The following is a 13,629-nucleotide window of genomic DNA, read 5'->3' as shown; positions in this document are numbered from 1 at the left end:
GTTACCCAAACTTACCCACTCCTATCTGAAAAAGTAATTACTTCATAACTTTAACAAGTGGTTGTGTGACCCTTAGCAGCAAGAACTGTGAAGCGAGCATCTTAATTGGATTTACGTGTGAACTTTGACTAAGGTCACTCCAAAGCCTTAATTAAAAAAGTATATATATATATATTAAAAATATTTATTTATTGAGCCATTCAGAGGTGGACTTGTCGTATTTCTGAGCATGTCCTGAAATTCTTCTTGATGATTTTCTGGTAGAGCTCCTCAGAAATACCTAGATACCAATTGTTAAAGAATTCATTAAATATACTGGATGTGAGAGAGAAAGGGGTATTTCTAACTCCACATCACATAGATCTCTCCTTTCTCAATGCAATGGAAGATTTAAGATCAAGAAAGTGAACAGGAATGACAGCGGTAATCATAGCCTTTAAACTTTTGATTCAAGTGGAACATCATCAAGGAAATGGACTTTACAGTTGTTAATTCAAGGTAATTCTTGTTGGTTTAGAATGAATAAGAAGTTTTTAGTTTATATAATTTTTTCAAGTTTTATGGATATCATGTTTTGTTATTATGGTATTTCCCATTTAAAAGCTTAGCAACTGACTAACTGAACTCTACATACAAATTAAGAAATAGTGACAATGTTGTTTTCTCCAACAGTGTCATCAGTCATGATTCCACTCCTGTAGTTTTCATTTTTTTAAAACAAACAAACATGTACAGTGTTTGTTTTAGACTGAACTGGAGAGTTTGTGTGACTTATTTTTTTTAGTTAGTTAATAAATTAGTTATGAATAACGTTCATTGTTAGTGTAACTTTGTGAGTGAATTGTGGTTGTAGTGACTGTGTAATAAGGTTCTTTATAGTATAATACAAAGTAGGTCTCTTTTTATTCCCAGTAACGGAAGATTTAGGATCAATAACCTGAGCAGGAATGATAGTGGTAAATATACCCTTCAAACCTTTGATTTAGATGGAAAAGAAACAGGCAAGCGGTCTTTACAGTTGTTCATTCAAGGTAATGTACTATTATGAATGAGTTCAAGAACTTGATAGAAATTTAACATGGTTTTGAAAATCTTTATGATTTAACTCACAAAAATACAGTATAACACCCTTTAATCAAACTACCTGCAGCGATGGCACATGGCACAATAGTAAGTGAAAACTAACTCCAGTAAATTGGATTCATTTACATCATTTTGTGGCGGAGGTGTGGTCCCGTGCTCGGGCTGCAGGGGAGGAGTGGTGCAGTGAGCTCAATGGGGCGGTGCTGGAGAGGCAGGTGAGAACACAAGTGATGGCGTTTGGTCTGATGACGGTTTTCCTTCCCCTTTTTAGTGAGACGGGAGAGGAGCGGAGGGGAAGCTGGGAACAGCTGAGACTGGAGCTGTACAGACGGTGGACTGTCACAATAAAGGCAAAATTCAAAACAAACGTGGCATCTGGCTATAAAGAACTCTGTGTGTGTGTGAAGTGAATTTCACACACTTTCTTCTTTCTTACCATGAGAAGTAAGTGAAAACTCACAGCTCTGCCTAACATGTGATTTTGGTGTCTCTGAACAGATAATTCCTTGCTTATGTGTGGTTTGAGAGCAGTTGTGGTCATTCTCTTGTTAATTGGTATTTACATCTACTTCGCTTGGAGGAAAAAGAAAAATGAAAAAGCTGAAGTCTCTGCTGTCCCGCAAACAAGAGGAGATCCAGAGGACTCTGTTCTGATGATTGAAATGAGTTGTGCAACTTACACCAACACCTAGTTTCACCTTTTATCAACTGAAATTTGACAAAACAACACATTTTTGTTTATATTCTTGGCAAATTATGTTCCTCACTTAAGCACCTCATGCTGAATTAAGCTGTGAGGGTTTTCTGCATTTTTATTTGTGGAAGCTTTGATTACAAAGGTTGTGAATGTAATCCGAACTTGGTAAAGGTGGAATCAGTCAAGTCAATTTTTTAATTTAAACATCTGAAACATTTAGTTTCACTAAGCTTTAAACAAGGATTTTTGTCTTAGAAGATTCGGGCGATTTGATTTTTTTTTTTTTTTTTTTTTTTTTTTGCCTGTCCCGTTTGGCTCTTTTGCCATCAGAATTGTTGTCTAAAGGCAAAGAAAGATGCCCAACGGATTTACTTTACCAAATTGACCATCCCAGCCTTGCCGTAATGGTCCATTTGATTCACCTTTTATTGTTTATTTTATTTTCACTTACTGAATACGGGACAGACTTAACTGGGGGAAAGAAGGGGAGAAAGAAAGAGGGAAAGAGAAACAGCTGAGAAGAGGGACGGGGGAGAAGGGCAAAAGACAAAAACCAACAGAATGAGAAGAAAAAAAAAGAAAAAAAAAAGCATATATCAATCACCTGGATCACCTGCTGAGAAAGAAAAAAGAAAACAAGCAGAAGAGAACAAGAGTAATAGAATAAACAACATCACAATGATATATGGGAATATGACAGTAAATACTAAATATTAAACATTATTGTGCAGCACATAAGATCAACAGAACAGAGTGTGCTTTGAGGTAGGAGCCAAAAAGGGTGTAGTTTGTGGGTGTGATCACCCGTGTGTACACCTGTGAGCATGTACGCGCTTGTTTTTTTTTTTTTTTTTTTTAAAAGGTTCCTTCATGTAATGATCTGCTAGAGGGTGTGGGGGGGCCACAGCCCCGTCCTCCAGGGCATGAAGCAGGTATGGAGGAGATCAAAACTCCAGACATCCAGAGGCCCCCAGAACACAAGAGACCAAGGAAGACCAACAGAGGGGCAGCCGCGCCACTGTCCCAGAAAGAGCTGAGGAGAGTCCCAGATGAGGGCTCACTCAGCAGCCGCGGAGCAGAAGCCAGGGGAGTTGCAGTGACGCGCCCGTGAGCTCCGCCGGCAGCCAGCCGTGCCTGAGTGACCGAGCCCCAGGCCGAGAGGCCAGGGGCACCCCACCTCCGAAGTGGCCCGAGCGAGCCCCAGGCTCCAGGCCCCGATAAGCGGCCGCCAAGGAGTGAGCCGGTGTGTACCTGGACGCCCACCCCCGGACATAAAGAACCACCGATGTCTGAGGGAGTCCGCCACTGGCAGGGGAAGTGGTGGTAGGGGGAGATAGGCCTCCAAACCTTGGAGGGCCTAAGATGTCCCCAGAGAGGTGGCGCCTGACACCCAACCTGACATATAGACACAGAAATACAGGCACACACATATACAAACATCCATTCCCACCCTCATGTTGTGGCCACAAGATGGCAGTAATGTTGTTGTTTTTGTTTTTTTTAAAGAGGAGGATGGCCTGAGACATTTTACTCAACTTCAGAACAGGAACATTAATGTGAAAATCTATGAAGTTCAGACACATGTGAGTCAACAGCATAGTGTGAATGTCATTTATCACCATGTGTAGTGTTGCCATGAAACAACATTAAAACCATAAACTTCAAAAACGAAAAATTACAAAACCCTTTTTAAATTGATGATGTATTTTCTTTGTCCCTTTTCTGTTTTTTTCTGATTTCTGTTTTGATGCATGTGGTCTCTCAAGTACGGGTTTGCTTTTCTTTATTTCAGAAATTTTGTAAAGTTTCAAATAAATAAATATTTGAATAAGATGGGTAGAGAACACAGAGACAAAAGACTTGACACACAGAAACAAAGGGAAACAAAAAGAGAGAGAAGACTAGAGTAAAATCACATAATGTTAACCTTTAAGTTAACTTTTGAACTCTTAATAATCTCATTATTACAAAATTTACCTTTTCTGGTAAAACATTAAATATTTGCTAAATTATGTTTGATCAATTTCATCTGTTTACAGAAATCCAAAAGAAGTGATAAAAGATTAGAAGCGTCTTTACTGAATTCTCTTATTTCTTCAGGTGAATTTTTAAAGTGGACCATCTGAAAAATGTAACGTCACCAAGCTGATTGAATGGACAGTACACAACAGAGGTAAAGAAGAGAGTGCAGGTAGGGTGGAGTGGGTGGAGACAAGTGTCAGGGAAGATTTGTGACACAAGAATACAAGATACCACCGGTTTACAAGATGCAAGTGAGACCTGCTTTGATTTATAGTTTGGAGATGGAGGCAAGAGTCAGAGCTTGAGGTAGCAAAGTTGAATGTGTCAGGATTTTCATTGGAGTGACCTGGATGGACATAATCAGAAATAAGTATGTGGCAGCAAGAAGGAGGAGGAAACTGAAAAGGCAACAAAATGGTACTGACAACGCCACTTGGGGGTGGAGTTACACGCCAGGAAATACGACATTAACTAGTGCAAAGTTTCACCAGTTACAAAGGCACTCATGCTCGTTACTGACGAGGCAGAGGCGTGACCAATCAATTTCAATAAGTTTATTAAACAAACTAACTGAAGATAATATGGAGCTGCACCAAAGAAAACAGAAAATTAGGTGACAGGACTTAGAACACCACAAGGCATTTAATTAAAACACTTTATTACCAGGCATTGCTTAAAAACAACAAGATTCACTGTCACTGTCTTGCTCTAGTTAAAATAGCAGCTGAACAAAATAACTAATCAATAGGGTTAAAGGCAGGCCACTTAGAGAAACAACCTACAGAGCGGCAGTGCTACCAGTTGCTCACTCGTGATGTCACACTGCAGCTCAAGGGGTGCTTTTTACTCATATCCTGATGTTTACACTGACATGCATAAGAGGGAACTTCACCAAACACGCCTAGGCTGCCAAACAAGCAGCTTTCTCTCTACTAAAACAAAAGAAATTAAAAATAACCTAAAAAACAAGTTCTAAAGAAACGAGGAACAACTCAGTGAACAATATGAAAGCAGAAGTTTCTCTCTCTCTCTCTCTCTTGCTCTCTATCACATTTTACAAGCTGCTGTTATTAATAAAAACAATAATAAGAACGAAACCTCTGCTGTGCCAAGTGTTCATAGTCTACACTTAAATATAGACGAGCAGAATATAACCAGAAGAATAATGGACTGGCTGTTCTTGGTAAAAGATGCATGTGTACCTTTGGTTTTGTATGGTGACCGTTCCTCTTGTTTCACTTCCTTCTACATACAATGACAATCTGTTCTTTTATGGTGAAACACAACACTTAACCTCTATTTATGATAACATTTCAAAACCACTGAGTAACACGGGCATCATAAATGTCTGTGAATGTGTTTCAAGGTTTGATGAAATCTGTTATTAAGATGTATTAAATTAAACATGTCTGGCTTTATTATACACTCTGTTTTATGCCATCCCCATTAAACTTGCTTCCGCGTGCAAATAAACATATTTTAGTTGTCAGTGTAATTTAGCTGTAAATATTACAACTGTCAATGAAACGGCATTATTAGTTGGACAATAAAATTACATGATTAGTTTGGGGCTGTTGAATTAAATTTAAATTAAACTTTTCTCTTTTCTTTCTCTGCAGTTAAATTCTAGTCACATCCTGTCTGGTCTGAGTTCATACATACTTATCTGAAGCTGATCAGTATTGACAAGCAATGAAATTTATTGGCAACTGCTTTTAGTAATTAACACAAAAAAATTCTGAAGTAGCCACATCCTGCTTGGTCTAAATTTATATGTTTTGATCTGAAGGTTTCTCACCAACAGGAAACATGGTCAGTGTAGGTTGGGTCTGTTTGCATCACAGTAAAGCAGAAGAGCTGCCTGCGGAGTCGACTGATGCTGAATAGAGAAAAAACATGCAAGCTGTGTTTGTACTGTTCGTGATGCTATTAGGAGTCTCTTATGGTGAGCTGTGTTTACTTATTCAAAGCATGCAGCTGCTGTGGTAATAAGTACAAAGATTTTGATGTCGTCTTTAGTGTTACAGTAAGTTCTGCAGCTTACAGGTTGGTGGCATTGTGTTGATGCCACTGGGAGTATCTGAGGATGAGCTGTTCTGCTTTTTCATTTCATGCGGCACTTTATTGATACATACTCATCCCCAGACCTGGTGTCACTCGACCTTTGTTCATGGGTCTAAAAAGTATATTTACAGTCAAATCATCTTGTTTTTATTCCAAACAAATGCTTGATATTTTAGATAACACATTTTTATATTTCAAAGGTTATGACTGTAATTTTAACTCGTCTATCTTTTAGCGAAAGTGGAATCAGATCATCGCTTCAAATAAAGTCATCTGACCAGTGGCACCTGTTTGTATGAAACTGTATTTGAGCACTGGTTTTTTATAAGATACTAGTTTTTAAAATAACAACTACAATATGAATAAAAACAATACTGATCAATTCAATTGGTAAAATTATCTCAAACTTCGGGCCTCTTTAAAGTATAAAAAGGGATCAGATACACATTTTGTCACAGCCCGTATAATTTAATGTTATTCCACAGTTAAGATGGGGGAAAATAATTATTTTTATGTTAATAAATGTCAAATATTAGCTACAATACTTTTTTGCTAATGATTATTTACCACTAGAGTGCACATTTATGAAAAAAGAAATACTGTGATTTAAATCCTTCAGCAGTAGTTTTGAATCTGGATTAGTTTTTATAAGCATTTATTGCAAAAGCAATCAGAGATTTTGAAGTTTTGTTCAATTAAACTTTAAATGATATGAATGTTAAATGACCCCATGGCACCATTTAAGATTCAACTAAAGCAATATTTAATTCCAACAGTACGTTCTGTAATTTGTATAAATTCTTCTGTGATCAGCATTTTTAAATATAACATTAACCAGTGCAGTGCAGAGAATGTTCAAACCATTGTTGCTCAACATGCTGAACTATCTGTTTGACAGAGATTGAAAGCGTCCTACTTTCATGTTGTACTCTTTTTAGAGATGAAACATGTGCTATCATTAATTTTGTGTCTATTTTTTCATCTAAACATTTCTGAAATGTATCATTTCATTTTAAGTCTGGAACTTTTATTTCTTAGGAATTTAAATTGTTACTCTCATATATGAAATCTCTTTTTCATGAAGGTTAAAGGAGGAAGAAAAACTAATGTCAATTCATTCTCCTACTCTCAGCATGTGAGACGTTATTTACCACTTCACTAAAACCTAAAGCCAACGTTTTCATGATTTCTCCTTTCAGGCTGAGCACTAACAGTCTGTTAACTGCAGTCTGTTAACATCAGTAACATCACAGATTTGCTTATTTGAGAGAAAAGATTTGAAAGCTGCCGATTGAGTCAACATAGACTGAACAGTTGACATGGAAGCTGCAGTTGGACTATTGCTGATGTTCGGAGTAGCTCATGGTGAGCAACCAAATTTTTTTTCATGCAAGGTTTCAAAAATACTTATTTCATACTTAATTTCAGTACAATCAGAATTAGGTCTGAAAAAAAGTTACTTCTTAGTTTTGTCATGCTCCTTCATTCTGATGTTGCCGTCTTCTATCTGGATTTTAGGATTGCTTCATGTATCACAGCTGCTGGTCGGTGGTTATGTCTGAGTGGTTAATGGTTGGCTGTCTGTCTATGTGGAACTCAAAGTTCCACATGACCTTAGTTAGCACTGTTGTTCTCAACCACCTTCAGTGGGGTCTCCTATCGGGATTTGGGGATCATATGCAGCACAAATGTTCTTGTAGTTGGTTGTGCAAGTCAGTGTACGCTGTCCCAGCCCTGTTACTGTACGCTGCTCTGTCTCTGAGCCCTGTTAGATGTGACTCCTTCCTCTAAAATCTAGTGCTTAGGCCCTGTTCTTTTTCTTCCCTCTATCTGTTGATGATATATCTGCAGGTCAGTCATACATGATGGTCCCACTTCCTGTTCCTTATCACTGTCTGTCTTCAGCTGTTTTGGAGCAACTCACCTCAGGGAGCCATTTTTTATTTCAACAGCAGCTTCCACATCTGTTCACAGAGTCTCAGACCTTTGAGTGGAAATTGAAGAAATCAGAGGAAGGATGTTGAGTGGCATTGTGAGGAGTTTTCATGTCTCCTCTTGTGGCCAGTTTGTTATTCCAGTTTGGTATCTGATGACGTGAAGACATATATATTGATGGCTCACATTTTTTAGCACCTCTATTACTTTCTGGAGGTATTTGACTGTGTCTGACTTTATTGTGTCTTTATCATGTAGCTCTCGTTAACCTGTTGGATACCCAAGCACTTCTTCTGTGTGTCCTGTATGTCCTTATGGCAACTCCACCCCATCAGTCTCTCTTTACAACCTTTTTGCCACATTTATAAAGAATGACATCCTAGCGTCCTCACTGTAGATCCTGGTGAGGTGGATCAGTGAGTCAGTGTTTCAGTCACTCCTGTCATACAGCATAATGTCATCGATGGACAAGAAGTGGCTGATGGTCACTCCACTCTGATCTTTGTGATATGGACAGTGCATCAAGTGTGGGATATTCCACATTTGATGGTGACTTGAGTTCTTAGTAAATGTCATTAGTGCAATATTAGCCTTGTATAAAGCCAAGCACACATAAATCCAGAAGCACTGAGTTGTAAGCCTCCTCAGGTTGGTCTTCCTGGTCTTATAGTTCTGGTGTACAGGTCTATTAACCATTACTTTGTGCTTTGATCTCCTTTTGTTACCACTTCTGATATCCTCTCTGAAACATTGCTTACATTTGTTAAATAGTGTTCAGTAAAGAGGAGACAAGAAAGCAGGGCACACAGCAAAAGCCCTCTGGCTAGAACTCAGGCTACTACATCAGGCATGTGGACATCTGTTCATCTACTGAGCAAAACTAACAACTATGACAACTTTATTTTTGTTTTGCAGGTGTGGAAACTTACTGTGATGGCAGACGGGATGGAGCTCAGTGTTATGGAGCTTTGGGAGGAACTGTGGACATCCAGCTGATGGACAACACTTCAGAAATTAATAGATACCAATTATTAAAGAGTTCATTAAAAATATTAGATGTGAGAAAAAATACGGTTATTTCTAATACCATAAGAGAGAGAGCTCATTTTCCAAGTAATGGAACATTTAGGATCAATAAACTAAACAGGACAGACAGTGGTAATTATAGCCTTCAAACCTTTGATTCGGATGGAAAATCATCAGACGAGCGGATTTTACAGTTGTTTATTGAAGGTAAATGTTGGGAAATTAAGCCATTAATAGATGTAAATAAAATATTGTTGTGGTAATCTATACAATAATCTATACAATATATCTCACGACATTTCCCTGTATTCTATGCTTTCCCTATTCTTTATTAGAGACTCTAAAGAATTAGGGAGATTCTGATTTAAAATCTAAACTCATCTATGTGTGTTTCTCTCAGCTCCTGTGTCCTCTGTCCTGCTGGACCCTGAATGTCTGTCCCAGGGAGAGATGAGGGTGTCCTGTTCCTCTGAGGGAGGGGACAGTCCTCAGTACAGCTGGACTCTGGATGGACGCACACTGACAGATGCTGAGCTCTTTTCTGGAAATAATGAGAGTAACATCATCACTCTGAAACAGCACGTCTCAGGACGTCTGGTCTGCTCAGTCAGGAACAACGTCAGTAATGTCTCCAAAGAGGAGAGGATATCTACCTGTGGTGAGTGAGAACACTGTGATAATCACAAATATGATCATTTTGGTCACTCAGTCTTTCATTAATTATACGTTTTTGCTCTCAGGCTTCATTTTCATTAACTGCACTTCAGTCAATGGAACACAGATATCAGGGTGGGTGTATGAAGCCAATAACACCCTGTGTATTAAACCAACAACAGTCCCCAAACAAACTGCTACGTCTAAGGAGACCACCGTAGTGTCAAATAAAAACCCCACTAAGATCAAACCCTTCAATCAAACTGTCAGCAGTGATAACCCATGGTACATTAGTAAGTGAAAATAACTTTGCTACAGTAGACTGACTAATGCCAGTTTCTCATTATTTCTTTGTTTGTCTTCATATAAACTCAGACTTGCTGACTTGTTTTTGTCTTATTCTGTCCTTTTTTCAAACAGCCTATTTTACCACTGATCGGTGGTGTTCTCTCAGCACTGCTCATTTTGTTAGTTGTGGGTGTAGCAGGTGCCTGTGAACACATCATAAAGCAAAAAGCCAAACCTACAGAACAAAGAGGTACAAAACTTTCCATTTCCCCACTCCACTTTGATTAATTAAACATATATAATTATTTAAAAAAAAATTAATAAACCCTTTTGCTGTCTTGCCAAGAGTTTAATCATACCTCTGTCATATGTCAGTCAAATTTGTTGGTATGGCTAATCAGCTAGCTTTAACACAACAACTAAAAAAATGGGGAAACAGCTCAAAAAACAGCAACCCAGGAGTTCACCAATGAAACATTTTTAATTAGTTTTAAAGTGCACCAGTTAGAATCACACACACTGCCTTCAACCTTTGTGGTAAAACTAATCAACTGTTCCAGCAGCAGACATGAGAGTGAAAGTTATTCTTTAAGTCAAACCATTCCTGTACTAATACACTGACTGTAACATTATGTTTGTGCCACCTCTTCCTACTAATTTGCAGCTGAAGAAGATGACCAGGAAGTAATCTATGCTCATGTCATTATCACGAAATGTCAGAGGAAGGATGCTGAGCAAAGAGCAGAGGCGGAGGTGGAGTATGGCCAAATCAAGTTTTCAAGCAACAGAAGATGATTTAAGTGGTTGGAGCTTTTACACCGACTGCACCACTGACGGCAGACCGAAGGAGGAGGTGACATCAAGATGCCAAAAGGTTGTTGCTTCATGTAAGTCTGTGGCTGAAACACAGTTAATGTTCCAGCTAACAGCACATAAAGAACAAAACAAATATGAATAAATTAATGACTGAATTCTATTCAGACACTTTAGCTTCCTGTGACACCTTCATGGGCTACTTTGTCCCTACTATAACAACAACAACAACAACAATAATAATAATAATAATAATATTATTCATCTTTGGCCTGTCTTTAGATTTATATCTGGGGATCAGCCCCCTCTTCTCTAAGAAATGCAAGTGTCTTAATAAATCTGGATAAATGTGAAGCAAACATTGTATATAATAACATGGGAAGAGAAGAGAGAAAAAATCCTAATGATATTGTTCTGGTGGACTAATGCAGAAAGTCTTCATTTGTTTTTCCTCTTCTGTTCTCAACCACTCTTTGAGATCAGTGTTTGATAACGTCCCTGCCGCCAGTTTACCACCAAGAAAGAAGTGGTTACAAATTCTGTCTAACAAACACCATTTTAACCTTACCACTGTGCTCCACACTCGTGTCCAGGTGTCCCTGTTGCTTGACGGTCAGGTTTTTAAATGGTCATATTTGACTTTAATGTTTGAATCCAGATTTTAAACATCCTGCCATTTGCATAGGAACATGGCTATTTCTATAGGTGACCGACTTCTCTCTGTGTGTTGTTCTCTCATTATTACAACTGAAACAGTTTCTGAATGTGTGCTGTCAGTTGTTTTATAAAAGAAGGCAAGATATAAAATACACATTTTACATTTTGATGTACACTTGTATTACTATACTTTGAACTGTGCTTTTACCTTAATTGTACATATGTGGCTTTTTTAGGAGAATGGAACCTGTTTTGGGGAAGATTTCTGAAGCTTTTGAGTAACACAAGTAACTCTTATTTGTATCTTTTGTTATAGCAATTAGTTTGCATGTTTTTTACAAGTAGACGAGACTTCTGTTTAAGTATGTACGACAAAGAAATCATATGTTGCAGCAATTTTCACATTAGTTGTTTAAAATAGTAATTCTGAGTAGTCTTTACAAAGTGAAGAGTAGATGTGACTTATAATAGCCTTGTACTCACTTACAGTTTTTATCTTTGCAAACAAAATATCACTATTAAGCTCAGTCTTTAATTTCACACCAGTATAAACCAGTTTTAAGTTTGTCTAATGTGATTCTAAATTTAGACAGGCCTGATGATGCCATGATCACAAGCAGTATTGATTCAAAAGCCTTTGGTGACCGCTAAGAAGTGAACATAACTTTAAACTTATCAGTAAGAAGATGTGGAAGTTTCCCTTCTTGTTCCATGGTGCTTGTTGTTGTTGTTCCTTAAAGATGTTTGTTTAATAAAGCTATTAATTAAAGCTTCTCAATAAAAACATGGAGTTGTCACTCTCAGTTAGGCAGAGGACTCACTCGCAGGACTCTGATTTTTAGAGAGATGGTGAAGGATTTATTGTGAGAATATATACATATATACAGTGGAACACGTAATACAGGGCTCCAGGGGGTTTGGGGGTCCGAAGGTGGGGGAAGGTCCAGGGCAGGCACACACTCTCCTCTTTTACAGTCTGTGATTCACTCAGGCAGTCCAATCCAGAATGCTCATGCCCACTCACACACATCCACAGGAATCCAGGCAGCAGGAGAGATGGGCAGGGAAAACTATGTTAGAAGGAAACTCTGGGAAATGACAAAAGATACTCAAGAGGCAAGGCGAGGGGAGGGGAGGGGAGGCGAGGCTAGGCTAGGTTAGGCTACACTGACACTAGGTAGTGCAACAATCCATCGAGGAAGTAGCATCTCCTGCCGTCTTAAGTAGTCTGCCAGGAAAAATGCTTGCGATGAGAAGCCAGAGCAGAATCAGTGTGAATGAGCCACAGATGTGCTGTGAGGGCAGGTTCAGAGGCGGGGAAGCAAAGTCCAGTTCTGCCTTGTTGGAGAGGCTGAGACAAACACACACCACACCCTCTCCAGATCCTGAGAACCATGACAGCAATGCTCTAAACAATGATGAAGCAATGTAAAACATGCATGCAAAGCATTATTTAACATTAAATCCTAAGTCTTGGGCAACCCCAATGACACCAACAAACACCAACAAAATAGAGAAAAAACCTGACCTTCAGACCACACTGCAACATAAAAAAGTGTTAATACACATATTTTACTCTTTGTTATCTCTGAATCTGTGATGAGGTACTAATAAGTTACTAAACTCCTTCCTCCTACACTAGTACAGTATCATTGGGGACGCACAAATAATGATTCTGTGGGTGGTGCAGTGCCCCCTGTCATAAAAGACAAACATCACAGTGCCCCATTCTTTCTTCTTATTTTGGTGTCTGCCTTTAGGGGTCACCACAGGCGATCATCTGCTTACATCTCACCCTGTCTCTAGCATCCTCTCCTATCACACCAACCCTCTGCATATCCTTCTTCAGGATATCCATGTGTTTTCTCTGTGGTTTTTTCATTTTCTTTTCCCCTGGCAGCTCAATCATTAACATGTTTTGTGAAATATAGCCACTATCCCTCCTCATGTTTAAACCATCTTACCGCACGCAAAATGCAAAAAATAGATGAATAAATGTCCTAAAATGTTTTTAAACAATACTGTAATTTTAGAAATGAGTGATTTAGGAAGTTGAGATAAATAAGTAAAAATAAAAATGAATAATAGTTATTGTTTTTTCAACACAGTTGCCAGAGCTATAGCTTCCACAGCCATCACGCTATCACAATAGCACAGAAATAAATTTGAGACACTGAGTTCGTTCTGCTTGTAAAATTAAAAAATAAAATCAGATACACAAACCTGTTAAGCATGGACTGAGTATGTACTTCACTGTACTTTTATTTTGTTAAGGTTTAATGTACTGTAGTTTCAAACTATTTGGTATGGGAAAATGTTGCTGTACTGGTGGATTTCTTTAAAATTGTAAGTTCTTGACATTAGTGTAAAGTCTTTTGTGAAGGAAAGTA

General features: G+C 38.4%; 1 protein-coding gene across 1 annotated transcript in view; it reads left to right on the top strand.

Moving 5' to 3' along the window:
- The first annotated feature begins 5,640 nt into the window (after nucleotides 1–5,640).
- Nucleotides 5,641–13,629, top strand: part of LOC120724348 (T-cell surface antigen CD2) — a 61,818-nt gene continuing 53,829 nt past the window's right edge. The window contains exons 1-4 of the mRNA XM_040016510.1: nucleotides 5,641–5,747; nucleotides 7,066–7,231; nucleotides 8,717–9,034; nucleotides 9,228–9,485. Coding sequence (XP_039872444.1) covers nucleotides 7,186–7,231; nucleotides 8,717–9,034; nucleotides 9,228–9,485 — 622 coding nt within the window. The 5' untranslated portion in view covers nucleotides 5,641–5,747; nucleotides 7,066–7,185. The remainder of the gene's footprint in view (nucleotides 5,748–7,065; nucleotides 7,232–8,716; nucleotides 9,035–9,227; nucleotides 9,486–13,629) is intronic.

Source organism: Simochromis diagramma, unplaced genomic scaffold (assembly GCF_900408965.1).
Source record: "Simochromis diagramma unplaced genomic scaffold, fSimDia1.1 OVJJ01000685.1, whole genome shotgun sequence".
Lineage (NCBI taxonomy): Eukaryota > Metazoa > Chordata > Actinopteri > Cichliformes > Cichlidae > Simochromis > Simochromis diagramma.
This window is presented reverse-complemented; position numbering and strand designations above follow the sequence as displayed.